At 33.6% G+C, this 13975-nt stretch overlaps 2 protein-coding genes across 3 annotated transcripts in view; one reads left to right on the top strand and one right to left on the bottom strand.

Moving 5' to 3' along the window:
• Positions 1 to 4921, bottom strand: part of GPR183 (G protein-coupled receptor 183) — a 75179-nt gene extending 70258 nt beyond the window's left edge. For both annotated transcript variants that reach the window (XM_053707815.1, XM_053707816.1), the window contains exon 1: positions 4869 to 4921. The gene's annotated coding sequence lies outside the window, so the exon portion shown is untranslated. The remainder of the gene's footprint in view (positions 1 to 4868) is intronic.
• The window catches only part of UBAC2 (UBA domain containing 2), a 580006-nt gene that overhangs the window by 322128 nt on the left and 243903 nt on the right, over positions 1 to 13975 (top strand). The window contains exons 6-7 of the mRNA XM_053707817.1: positions 9537 to 9660; positions 11040 to 11087. Of these exons, the coding sequence (XP_053563792.1) occupies positions 9537 to 9660; positions 11040 to 11087 (172 nt within the window). The remainder of the gene's footprint in view (positions 1 to 9536; positions 9661 to 11039; positions 11088 to 13975) is intronic.

Below are 13975 nucleotides of genomic sequence, written 5' to 3'. Positions count from 1 at the left end.
CCACTTGCAGGAGCACACAGTTTTTCATTTCCATTATCTCTAGTACCAAATATTTCTAATTACTTGTGATAAATTTAGTATCCAAACCAGACAATATTTATTCTGGGTGCAGAATTTCAGACTTGCCAGAAAAGTTGAGCCAGGGGCACAGAACTTTAAACATGTTTTTATCAGCAAGTGCGTGTCACCAGGGTTCTAGTGAAGCGCAAGCCAACTTCCATTTTACTTTCTTTCATAGTGAAATTAAAAATTTGTCAGATGATGTCAAGCCTTAAAAGAACAGTATACACTAATTGTCATATAAATGCATGTAATATGCACTACTATAAATAAGAATATGCACAGATAGTGTTATACAAATCCAGTTTAAAACCATTTAAAAACATATTTAGAATCTCCCAGTTTAGCACTGTTGATAATGTTAGGCTGGGACACCCACTGAAAGGGGCTGGGAAAGCAGGAAGTGCAGACACTCCCCCTTCCCCTGCATATGAAAAGACCCATTACACAACCAGTAGTCTATAGACATCAGTATACATCTAAAACTTTGGGGCTTGGTTAGGAGTCTGAAAATCAGCACAAGGTTATTTAAAAATAAGCAAAACTATACGTTTTTACAAAAGCACTCCCAGATGTTCTATATAAATGGATCATCTATAAAACATTTATGCAAAGAAAAATCTAGTGTACAATGTCCCTTTATATACAGTGGGCTAGATTACAAGCGGCACACTATTTAGCGCTCCCCCTCGAGCGTAAACTTTGCTAGAAGTTAACTTTTTGCATGCGCTGGGTAGCACACGTTTTACAAGTTGAAAGTAAAAGTTTGCTTGCGAGCGAAAACCCAACATGCAGAGTTGGACTTCAGATATTGTGAACAAACTGAACTATTGATATTACACATTCCAATTTTCTTCACATTTAAAGGGACAGTCTACACTAGAATTGTTATTGTTTTAAAAGATAGATAATCCCATAATTACCCATTCCGTAGTCTTGCATAACCAACACAGTTATATTAATACACTTTTTATCTCTGTGATTACCTTGTATCTAAGCTTCTGCAAACTGCCTCCTTATTTCAGTTCTTTTGACAGACTTGCATTTTAACCAATCAGTTCTAACTCCTAGGTAACTCTACGTGTGTGAGCACAGTGTTATCTATATGACACACGTGAACTAACACCCTCTAGGGGAGAAAAACTGTAAAAATTGTAAAAATTAGCATATGAACCTCCTAGGTTTAGCTTTCAACTAAGAATACCAAAGGAACAAAGTAAAATTGGTGATAAAAGTAAATTGGAAAGTTGTTTAAAATTGCATGCCCTATCTGAATCATGAAGTTTATTTTGTACTAGACTGTCCCTTTAAATATATGTAATATTTATATTTAATATATATTTATATATACATTTATCTGTGTGTGTGTGTGTGTGTATATATATATATATATATACCTGTAATATATTTAGGTATAGATATATATATAGATATATATTAAAACACAGTTATTCAGATATATACAGAAATATATATATATTCAGATATATACAGAAATAAATATATATATCATTTCTATGTGAAGAACATTGGAATTGACAATATGCAAATCGTGGTCCGGGTTCAGCGCTGTAGTTCTAACGCAGTGTCGGGTTAGCGCAGGACAGATATTTTAAGACGTGTCAGGTAAATATTAAATATAAAAATATTAATAATGAGTATAGAGGATAAAAAAAATCTAAAAAATCATTATTATACATATATATTTTATAGAATTAAAAAAAAACATCTATACTAATTTTTAATATTTATTAATATTTTTGACATTATTTTTATATTTAATATTTACATAACTGTCTTTAAGTGCGCTAACCTGACACCGCATTAGACCTACAGAGATAAACCTTATTTGCAATTTGTATATTTTACATCCCAATGATCTTCACATAGAAAAAAAAATTCTATTTAGTTTTAAATATATACTGTATATGTGTGTGTGTATATATATATATATATATATATATATATATATATATATATATATATATATATATATTATTTTGTTAAATATATATCTATACCTGTATATCTGTGTGTGTGTGTGTATATATATATATATATATATATATATATATATATGTGTGTGTGTGTGTATATATATATATATATATATACACACAAATAAATATATATTTAAATATACATAGAACATATTTCCCTATGTGAAGTACATTGGATTGTAAAATATTTACAGTTAAACACATTATTAAATATTAAACATGAGTTTATATTATTTTTCATGTTTTGAGGTATTTCACTACAAAAGGCTCCAATATGTACATAGATTCACACACAAATACATCTGTACATATATCTCTATACATGTCTATGTATGTATATAAATGTTAGAGCCCTTTTTTGTCAAACACCTTAACCATATGAGTCCTTATAACGTTTAAAAAAATCTAAATATTTTTTTATCAGACAATGTTTTATGTGAGTGTAGCTGTACTTTTAAATGTATTTACTTTGTGTTTAGTGCAACTTTTTTAGCTCACTAACCTTTACGCGAGGGTTTCCATTGCGCTTACCTGATGAGTGTAAAAGGTGATTGCGCTCTCGTGATCACATTTACATTTAACTTGTAATAATTGTGATTTTTCCGACATGTGCCAAAAACAATATCGCTCGTGCACCGCACCACTTTCAATCTAGCCCAGTGTTGGCTGAATGCCTCTTGTCTCAATGAAGGATTTGTATTGAAGCAGGAACTAATTACTATAAACTTAATTTTCCTTAGATAGGCAGCAATTTCTAGTTAGGAACCAATTAATGGCTTGTAAAGTCTTAGGGAATCACATGCAACATTTGTCCTGGATTTAATAGCCACCAGTCTCAACTTATGACTTTTCCGGGAGATTGTAGAAGACATTCATGTGAAAGTGATATAGGACATTGTATCAGTAGCAATTTATGCTGTGCTCATCTTTCTCATCTTTAAGGATTCTTTGAAGTAATGCAATAAATTACATAATCTAGGTTATTAGTTTACTCATTTTTCCCCAATCTTCTTGGTACTTAGGGCCTGATGATCAAAGACTCGCTGGTATGGAGAGAAATTTTGCAAAATCTTTGTCTTTTTTTGCACATTATAAACCTATACATGTCTCCCTCCTTCACAATAAGAACCCTGATTAATGAGATAAACAGCTCTCAAGCTACATTTTGCTCTATAAAATACTTTAGTACTTTTTAAAATAATCTTTCCACAGCAGAGAGCTTTACATCATAGGGCTCTTAGAAAGATACGTTAAATTAACCAAGAAAACTAGTTCCTTGTGCTATAAAAACCTAGTCTGCAGAAACAAGTTCCATTACATTTTCTTCTAAACAATAATCTCAGGTGCAGTACTTTGTTATTTATGAATTCTTCCATATTCATGACAGTTGGATAGAAAGATTACTGAAGCTTTCATTAGCACACTGCTAAAGGCTAGGAACTCCTCAACCTTCTCCCCATGGTAAAGTAGGGGAACATTTGTCCCTCTGTAGGATGCAGAAAAAAATGACTGCTTCTGTTAAACCTGAAGATGTTCGGAGATTATTAGTTCTTTAAAATAATGGAAATGGCTTGAAGATGCAGAACATGATATTAATGCTTTACAATCTAGTGGACAACGCTGTATGATTGAGCTGCAGGTATCAAAGTGAGGAATTCTTTAGATCATGGTCATTTCTGTAGTGTCATAAATTCTAGCAACTGTGGAAACAACTGCTTCCTAAATGTGTAAATAGTAACATTTTCTTTCTTTTGTTTTAAAATAGTCTTGTTTTTTTTTTTTTTTACTTTTGATTCATACTTTAATTTTAAATTGTAGATGTTTTTTTATTTATATATGTTAACCAATCCATTATTAACAAATGTACTTTTTGGCAATTAGACAACTGATGGATGTGGAAGATCTGTTGGAAATAATTTATCAGCAACTAATTAATATTTTACTCATTAACATGGTCACCAAGGTTCATGGAAATGATGTGCTGTTACCCCAAATATCTCTCATTTTGCATACATCTAGGTATAAATCTAATTATCCGAACTCTTGGAATTATTCAACTAAAATTTTTAAAATCTGTTTTATATAAAATTATTAAAAAGGAAGTTAGATTTATTAGTACACATAGAATTATGCTTAACCCATTGAATGCTGACATCTTAATTGTCTCTCTAAAGTAATTTCAGTCAGTGAAATACACTAGCAGAACAAACTACCCAAAGCTTTATAACAGGGTTGTCCAACAGTAACAAACAATGGGATTTTTTAAAATTATTATTATTATCGGGAGGCTAGTCACAGCATTTTCAAAATACATATATCTGAAAAAGGAACTTCTGTGGGAAGTGGAAAATACACAGTTTAATCATTTCTTTTGGAAATGACTTACTAAATTATTTCATTATGCTATGGTAATGCTATCCTGGAAACTATTGCATACAGTAAACATTTGTTCTTTGTAATTGTTTTTGTTCAGTTTTAATCTGATCTGTACATTTTTTTTGTCTTTAAATCTATTTGAAAGACTGGGACACTCTCTTAATATAGTATTTTAAAATCTTTTTTTATTAAATACCGTATATTTTATATGCTAACTGGCAAATTAAAAAAATGTTTTAGTTGTTTTTAAAACGAAAAAAAAAGTGAATCAATCACTAAGTGGTAAACATTCATACATACAATAAAACATTTCAAGTGCACAATCTGAGGTACAAACTTGCTAGCAATTTTCATACAACTTATATGAATCATAAATCAATTTTTTAACAATTTGTATATGTTGCATATAAATAGATTTGGTTTAATACTCACTGTGGGTCTTAGATCTTACAATCACTTGGAGCTTGTATGTGAATTAAGAGTTCTTCCTTTGTGCTTCTAGCAGAAGTTGCATCTGTCGTTTGGTGTCATAATCGGCCTTTTTTTTTCCTGTGGTTAAAACTTCAAAACATGCTTTCCTTTTTTTCTGACTGTAGTATGACTGTGGGGAAGTAAAAGCAATATTTCCCTTCTCAAATATAAAATGTCATTATATGTGTATAAAGAGCAAAACAAAAAGAAAAAAAAAATCAGGGTTACAAATAAAGACAGGTTACACCTGTAAAAACCAAACTAACATAAAAACTTGGTTAAAAAAAAGGAAAGTATTCTATTTTAGGCTTCATAACTGTTTAGTCTTGAGTTTCATATTGTTTTTTTTTACCAACAGATAAGGTAAGACATATTTGTAGTGAGGTAAATACTCAGTATTATTAAACTTAAACTAATAAAACATTTTTTTAACAAAACTGTGGATATAATAATGCTCTGTGCATTACAATAATAAATATGCAGTTTAATTGTTTGTCTGTTTCCTTTTAAATGTGTAGGACCACAGATTTACTTAATATTACTGGCAATTTCTATAAGTATTCTGTGGTTTTACACTCACTTTTTGAGACATTGAATTATTCATTGTTTTTTTTTTAAACTGACGTCAGAACAGGGGGTTCTCTAGATGCATACATCGTTAAACATATCCTATATAATAAAAGGCCAGATATGTTTGTCCGAAGCTGTCATGCGCAGTAGAGACTGCGCAAGGACAAATATACCTAGCAGTTGACATAGTAACAAAGGATCAGTCAGTGAGTAAAGGCATCAGAGAGGGTGGGCGAGAGCGGGTGGGGTGGGAGCTGGCGTGGCCGGATGGGAGCGAGGGCAAGTGGGACCGCTGCACTGCAGCAAATGGCCTGTGTACACAGGCTTTATGACTAGTGTTTTATATTTACTTTTAAAGGGACAGTCTTCGCCAAAATTGTTATTGCTTATAAAGATAGATAATCCCTTTATTACATATTTCCCAATTTTGCAAAACCAACACAGTTATATTAATACACTTTTACCTCTGTGATTAGCTTGTATCTTAGCCTCTGCTGACATGCCCTTTGTTGTTTGGAAATCTGCACCATGAGACTCCTCTGTTTCTTCCATTGGGACTGGTTTTTATATATGCACAATTATTTTTATATTTGGTGTTTTTTGGGTGCCCCCCTATTTTACAATTAGGTATTCAGTTTTGTCTTTAGTGTTTGAGGATTAATGTATTATGAAATCTACAACACAGCACAATCTACAACACTTACCAATATTTAATAAAATGCTGCATGCTATGAAACTGATCAGCAAAAGGAGCCTGTCAAATCTACTTACTGAATTCAAGTATTCATTCATTGATGCAGAGGTGTAGCTGTAAGTCCACCTAGAATGTAATTTTATTAAATAGATTTCATGATACCACCTTCATCTTTAATCTTTAAGTACATTTAATTAATAATATCATTAGCAAACTGAAAGTGTCAGTCAGCCAAAAAAGTTATGTTGCTTTTGTGGGATTTTGATATTAATGGCCATCCCAATCCATCAATAAAACATTTTTTTATTTTTTTTGCATGGTCTTTTATTTATTTATTTATTTACTTTTTTTCTCTTTTATGGGAACAACGATCAGATGCTTTGCACAAATAATATGTATTGATGCCTCCATATTTTACTTTCACTTTTACTCTTTCGAACATGGTGCTAGTCCACAAGTTCATTACTTCTGGGATTCAACTCCTGGCCACTAGGAGGAAGCAAAGATTCCAAAAACTCCAAGAGTACACACTCTCTCCCACCTTCTCTGATAAGCCATTCTTATCTTTGCTTCCAAGGAGGAAAGTGAAGAATTGAGGTGCTCCAGACTCTTCGTTGACAGTGGTCCTCAGACTGATTTGAGTTCCATTTTTCCCTCAAAGATCTGTTACTGGAGGGCAGATTGGAGTATAGGGTAGTGGCAAAATTACTTGGCCTTCAACGGCTTCAAAATCAGTTTGAGCTTACCTAGGTTTAGCTTTCAAAAAAGCAAATTTGATGGTAAAAGTAAATTGTAAAGTTGTTTAAAATTGCATGCCCTATCTGAATCATGAAATATTTATTTTGACTAGCCTGTCCCTTTAAGTAATGGTATGTATAAAATAAATGGTTCCATTAGTTTGTAGAGAAGTAAAAGAGGGAGCTAATGAAGCAGTGCAATACAAATATGTGTAAGGAAGAAAACAACACAAATGAGTCATCTGCCTCTGAACTCACTGCTCTTACACAACACATTTACATTCTGGTTGGATCTGCACGTTTTGTTAGCTGCTTGGTGACTAGAAACATTCTCTATGTAGCCTACACCCAAAATCAGACAGGTCTAGATAGTCACTATATATTAAATAATAATACCAAGTTCTTTATTATTTCATCTCTACAGTGTCATTTTACTTGCTTTGCATCTCTAAACACATTTCAAAGATCTGCTTTATTTTCATCTTACTATAAGTGTGAGTAAAGGTCTGGGAGGTAATAGACTGTGAAGATCATTGCCTCTACTGTGGTGCATGTATTTTTATGGAATTTCATGTATTTTTAGCTACATTTTCTTTGTGCTCATAGTTTAAAGGGACATGAAACTCAAACGGTTTCTTTCAGGAGTTAGGTAGAACATACAATTTTAAACAACTTTCCAGTTTACTTCTATTATCAAATGTGTTTCATTCTCTTGGTTGAAGGAGCAGCAATGACGTACTGGTTTCTAACTGAACACATGGGTGAGCCAATGACAATCAGTATATATTTGCAGTCACCAATCATCAGCTAGAACCTAGGTTCTTCCTGCTCCTGTGCCTACCTAGATAAACCTTTCAGCAAAGAATAATGAGAGAAAGAAGCAAATTAAAGGATAGAAGTAAATTAAAAAGTTGTTTAAAATCACATGCTCTTTCTGAATCATGAAAGAATTTTTGGGTTTAATGTCCCTTTAAGCACATCTTTAACTTGTGCAAGTGTCTGCCTGTGTTGTCACTCTGAATGCAAATTGATTTATTGGAGTGAAATATCATGTCCTCTTACACTATTTCTTTTCTATGTTTTCTTTTACTACTTCTAGCATTATTAACAATTCAATATCATTATATATAGTTATTCATTAAAGGGACATGAAACCCAAAATTTGTCTTTTATGATTCAGAAAGATCATACAATTTAAACAACTTTCTAATTTACTTCTATGATCTAATTTGCTTAATTCTCTTGGTATCATTTGTTGAAGTAGCAGCAATGCACTACTGGGAGTTAGCTGAAAGCTAATGACGAGGCATTGATGTAAAAAAAAGAAATCACCAGTTTCTGAGTCTACCTAGGTATACTTTTTAACAAAGAGAACAAAACAAATTTGATAATATAAATAAATTGAAAAGTTCTTTAAAATTGCATGCTCTATCTGCATCGCGGAAACAAATTTGTGTTTCATGTCACTTTAAAGACTGTTTTGACATTGCGCATATCATTAAAGGGACAGTAAAGTCAAAACTAAACCTTCATGATTCAGATAGGGCATGCAATTTTGAACAACTTTCCAATTTTTTATCATCAAATTTGCTTTGTTCTATTGGTGGTATTTTTGAAAAACTAAACCTAGCTAGGCTCAAGCTGATTTCTAAACCGATGAAAAACGCCCCTTAGCTCAGAGCATTTTTAAAGTTTTTCACAGTTAGACACTACTAGTTCATTTGTGTTATATAGATAGCATTGTTGATTATTATTTAGGAGTCTGCACTGATTGGCTAAACTGCAAGTCTGTCAAAAGCACTGAGATAAGGGGGCAGTCTGCAGAGGCTTAGATACAAGGTAATCACAGAGGTAAAAAGTATATTAATATAACAATGTTGGTTATTCAAGACTGGGCAATGGGTAATAAAGGGATTACCTATCTTTTTAAACAATACAAATTCTGGTGTAGACTGTCCCTTTAAATGGATAGGCAACCCAATTTTCATGATTCAGATAGAGCATGCAATTTTAAGCAACTTTCTAATTTACTCATATTATCAATTTTTCTTTGTTGTCTTGGTATCGGCCCATTTTTGGTTCAGAACCTGGGTAGCGCTTGCTGATTGGTGGCTACATTTTAGCCACCCTTTTAACAAACAAAATACTATCTGTTATAAAGAGCAAACTTTTGCAAACTATGTACATACTTATGCATATATATGTAGTGCAATAAAAAGCAGCTGTGCTTGTTATATATATAGAAATTATAAAAAGTTTTGCATAAAATTGTTTAAACTATTTTAAAAACTATCTAGCTGTTCCTGTGCAGCTTGTATTACATTACTACTGCCTCCTAAATGAAACGTGTTTATTCAGCAAATTAACTTTTTTTCCAGACAAGAAAACTGACATTTTGAAGTACACACTACTTAGCTGCAACAGAGAATAACATAGTTTCACATGTTTCCCTGTCCATTTTGGGTTGCATCATTTGCCATGTTGTAATATTTCACAAACAGTCTGCTCTTATTAAAAAATATGTATGAAACAGTCTTTAGATGACAGTTTCAGTTCCTATCAGAGACAATGATGTGATTCATGCATGATTAACTACAATCATACAATTCTTTTTTTTATCCTCTGCAGTTTAGCTCCTGTTTTTGCCCTTTTTGTGCCATTTTACTGCACCGTTCCAAGAGTGCAACTTGCCAATATCCTTGGATGGTTTCCTATTACAAATAAAACGTTGGTTTACATCATGGGGCTGCAGGTAACATATTTTTAAATGTTCTGTGTATTTTTTCTGAAAACCTAACTTTACATTCCTTATTGGATAGCCATAGCTGTGAAAAAAAAGAAAGGAAAGGAAATATTTTTGCCCCCAAAAGTTTACTTACATTTCTTGTATTGCCGTCCTCTTCTGCGTTGCAGTTTTTTTAAAACGATGCCACATGCTCGCTGTCTAATCACAGGGCGCCTGATTCTGCCTTTTAGCTAAATGTAGCAGGCTCCAACACCTTTCTTTTGCCACAGATATGGCTATCCTAATGTTACATAATTCCGCACATAGTGCAGAATTATGTAACATTTATTCTTACATTTACGGTCTCTTTAACCCCATAAAGTTGTTAAACGCATAGTTTAATTAAGTGCTAGAGTGGCAATGCATGAGTTAATTGTCTTCTTGCATTAAACTATGCATAAAGCTTTGTTTAAACTCCACAAAGGCATTAAAGGGACATGAAACCCAAACATTTTCGTTCATGTTTCAGATACAGCATACAATTTTAAACAACACTCACATTTACTTCTACCATCAATTTTGCTTTGTTCTTTAGGTATACTTTATTGAAGAAGCAGCAATGCACTACAGGGAGCTAGCTGAACACATTGGTAAGCCAATGACAACAGGCATTTATGTGCAGCCACCTATCAACAGCTAGTTCCCAGCTCCTGAGCCTACCTAGGTATACTTTTCAACAGAGGATATCAAAAGAACGACACAAATTAGATAATAGAAGTAAATTGTAAAATTGTGTAAAATTGTATGCTCTATTTGATTAATGAAAGAGAGAGAAAAAATGTGGTTCATGTCCCTTTAAGGATGTAGTTTATGCTAGCTCTGTAGTAGCAATCCACGTCCGCGCCCGAGCTACGTACATATGCCCCGATTTCCTCACCATTCCGTGTTCAGGTTAGGATTGGCGGTGCATTGTCTCTTCAGATGTGACTTTAGGTGTTTAACCACTGCAAAGCAATACATACAATAAAAATGCTTTAGCACATCAGAGTAGTTTGCACTTTTATGCCCATTTAAATAGAATCAAACTATAGTAAGGATCCCTCATTTACAGAATTGATGTCTCATCAAAGGATGTGGTCGGTACCTTAACACAGACTTGGTTGAAACTAAATGTACACAAACTCTTGTTGGTATGCCTCAGAGTTTGCTTTTCAGTTAAGGAAATTGTATATTGTCTTGGCTGCCAAACAAATCTATAAATTGCATCTTTTCACTTTTGTTTTTATAGGCTTTTTATGCAATAACTTTTAATTGCATGTAACAGGTGTACAAATATATGTATGAATTTTTTTTTATTATAAATTGATTTTACAGCTCGCTAATTTTTCTTTGAATTTGTTTTCCAGCTTTTGACATCAAGCCCATATATGTTAGTTATTGCAGCAAGTGGACTAGTAAGTGAACATTACATCATTATAAATTGTTTTGCATTGCATCATGAGTAGCATATAGGAGCAGAATAAATACATTACATATCTTTTATTAATGCAAATACACATTATAACTGTGAATTTCTAATGTATTTCCGACCACACACTTGTAGAACCATATTCAGTACTGGTGGGTATAGAATATCAAGCTCTGCTGGGGTTGTGGGATGCCTCTTTTTTTTATATATCCTACCTGTTTCCACCAGCATTCACTCTCTACCTATATGTGGGTCTTTTTGTACAGATTAAGAAAGAACATGCAATCTTTATTAAAGGGACACTGAACCCAATTTTTTTCTTTCATGATTCAGATATAGCATGCAATTTTAAGCAACTTTATATTTTACTCCTATTATCAAATTTTCTTAATTCTCTTATCTTTATTTGAAATGCAAGAATGTACGTTTAGATGCCGGCCCATTTTTGATGAACACAATGTGTTGTTCTTGCTGATTGGTGTATAAATTCACCCACCAATAAACAAGTGCTTTCCATGGTCCTGAACCAAAAAAAATGCTTAGATGCCTTCTTTTTCAAATAAAGAAAGCAAGAGAACGAAGAAAAATTGATAATAGGAGTAATTAGAAAGTTGCTTAAATTTGCATGCTCTATCTGAATCATGAAAGAAAAAAATTGGGTTCAGTGTCCCTTTAATGAATCGTGACCAGTGATTGTTCTTAAGGAACATTTGCTAACAACCCTTATGTTAAGGGTATGTAACAAGACAAATGTGTCACCTGCACTCATTCAGCCTTATTGTACACATTTGGTTCAGACAAACATTATGTACACTCTTGTGTTAGGTCTATGTTACATTGTTTCTAAAAAATTGGTTAATGTCTTAGATTCCATATCACTATTATAAGTTTCTTATATGTCATAATGCCTTTGCCTACATTATTTCTGGATGATGCCACCATAAAATATATTTTTTTTGTGTTTGTGTTGGGCACTGGGACCTTTTGAAAATGTAATGTTTAATGCTTTAGCAACTGTGTTTATGTTCAAGAAATTTCCTGAGCATAAATGATCCAATATTTGTTGATTTTTCAAAAATAAAATGAGCCTTTACAGCATAGTTTGGATAGACACTTAAAGAGTTAAGCGGTGGCTACCATGCTTAGAGCTGCTCAACAAAGCTGATTTCATGTTTTCTTTAACTTTTAGAGTCTGCTTTACAGCTTTAAAAATACATCTCTAAAGTTGACCAGCCAAGAAAAACATTAATTTTACGTATAATATGGGTAAACTGGTTGATCCTGCTCTTAAAAATGTTTATTATCATGTAAATTGTATTTACATATATGCAAAAAGTAATTACTTTTGCTTTTTAGGGAGGAGCTAATCTGTCAGGCGGCAATTTCAGAACAGATGTTTGATAAGATAGCTGTCCTATTTACTATTATACATTCTTGGATATTATATGTATGGTTACTGGAATAACCTCGTGGCTTAAGGCCTGGTAAACAGGTATTAGGCTCAAAATATCAGAAATTCCCTGTAAGTTCTATTTGAACCTAACTCTGAATGTGTTGTTAAGGATATTACAGGTAGTAGGAACTATTTACTTCCTGGTTATATGAAGAGTACATTCAAAGTTTGTCCCACAAAGAGCGTTTGTCCACTAGAGAAATTTCCAGTCTTTTAAGGCAGTGCTTGACAAATATGTCCAAAATCTAGGAGCCAGGTATGTGTGTGTGTATATATATATGTGTGAGAGAGAGAGAGAAAAAAAGAAGCCATATGTTATTGTAACATAAAACTGCATTAAATGGGGGGGGGGCGGAGCCTGTGGTCGTCTGAGATGGCCGCACTTGTGTAGAGCTCTGTACACAGCAATGACGGGACCTTTGTTCTAGTGCTCCAGACCTCACACATCGGGCATAGGAATTCTTTCTAATGTAGCCCGAAGGCTGCCGCATTTAGTGACCTCACTTACCTCGGCATCTGGAGGATAAATCTTACCCGCACGCTAATTACATCACGCTGCTGCACAGGTTTAACCTGACTAGGCCACAACCATGAGCGGGACACGATAAGAAGCTTCACAACAGGCATACTGAAGCATGAGTCAGCAAACCTCATGCTTAAAAAACTAAGGGACTAGCCACGGAATTGACCCTAACCACAACACCGACTGAAGGGCATAAGCGCCGGTAAGACAACTTACCAGAGTGCACGTTTACAATACCTGCTAACATGTATATGAACATTAAAATGAGAAAACAGTGATTAAAACCTCACTAGCAAGCTTATTATATACTTTGACAAGCTTATATGCATAGGAACACAGTAGACGCTTATGTATTATATTAAGGCCCTCGTACTAGGCCACTGTGCTTAATGCAGGAGTAAAGGTCTGCCATTACTGAGTCACTGAATCCTGGATACGTGAGCTACTGGTGCATCTCCTGAATAGCTTATATTACTATAAGTTTTGCAGCTTTTGCCACATAGCAGGAGAAATTTAGCAGCAGTCTATTTAAAATTAATAGCTATAACCCCTGAGGTGTATCACTAATAAGAAGACATCATTTACAAACAACACCATGTCACACCGCAGGACCACTAAGATGGACAAAGCCATGAAGCCAACACCAGCCACAACTAGCTCTATGAGCAGCTATTTTAAGACTACACTTAAGCAAAAAGAAGCCTATAACTTAGCTGAAGATAATGACAGTCCCAATATGGAGGAACCTCCCCACGCATCTATCCCTGGTTCTCTCTTGCTTCTAACTACTTTAGAAGACAGCCCGGTTACCTTAAAAGCAATGGAAGCACTGATCAGCCAAGTAAAAGAATGTATCCGTGAAGAGTGTGCAGACCTTAAAAGGGACATTATTGAGCTA

The sequence above is a fragment of the Bombina bombina genome, chromosome 3, assembly GCF_027579735.1.
Source record: "Bombina bombina isolate aBomBom1 chromosome 3, aBomBom1.pri, whole genome shotgun sequence".
Lineage (NCBI taxonomy): Eukaryota > Metazoa > Chordata > Amphibia > Anura > Bombinatoridae > Bombina > Bombina bombina.
This window is presented reverse-complemented; position numbering and strand designations above follow the sequence as displayed.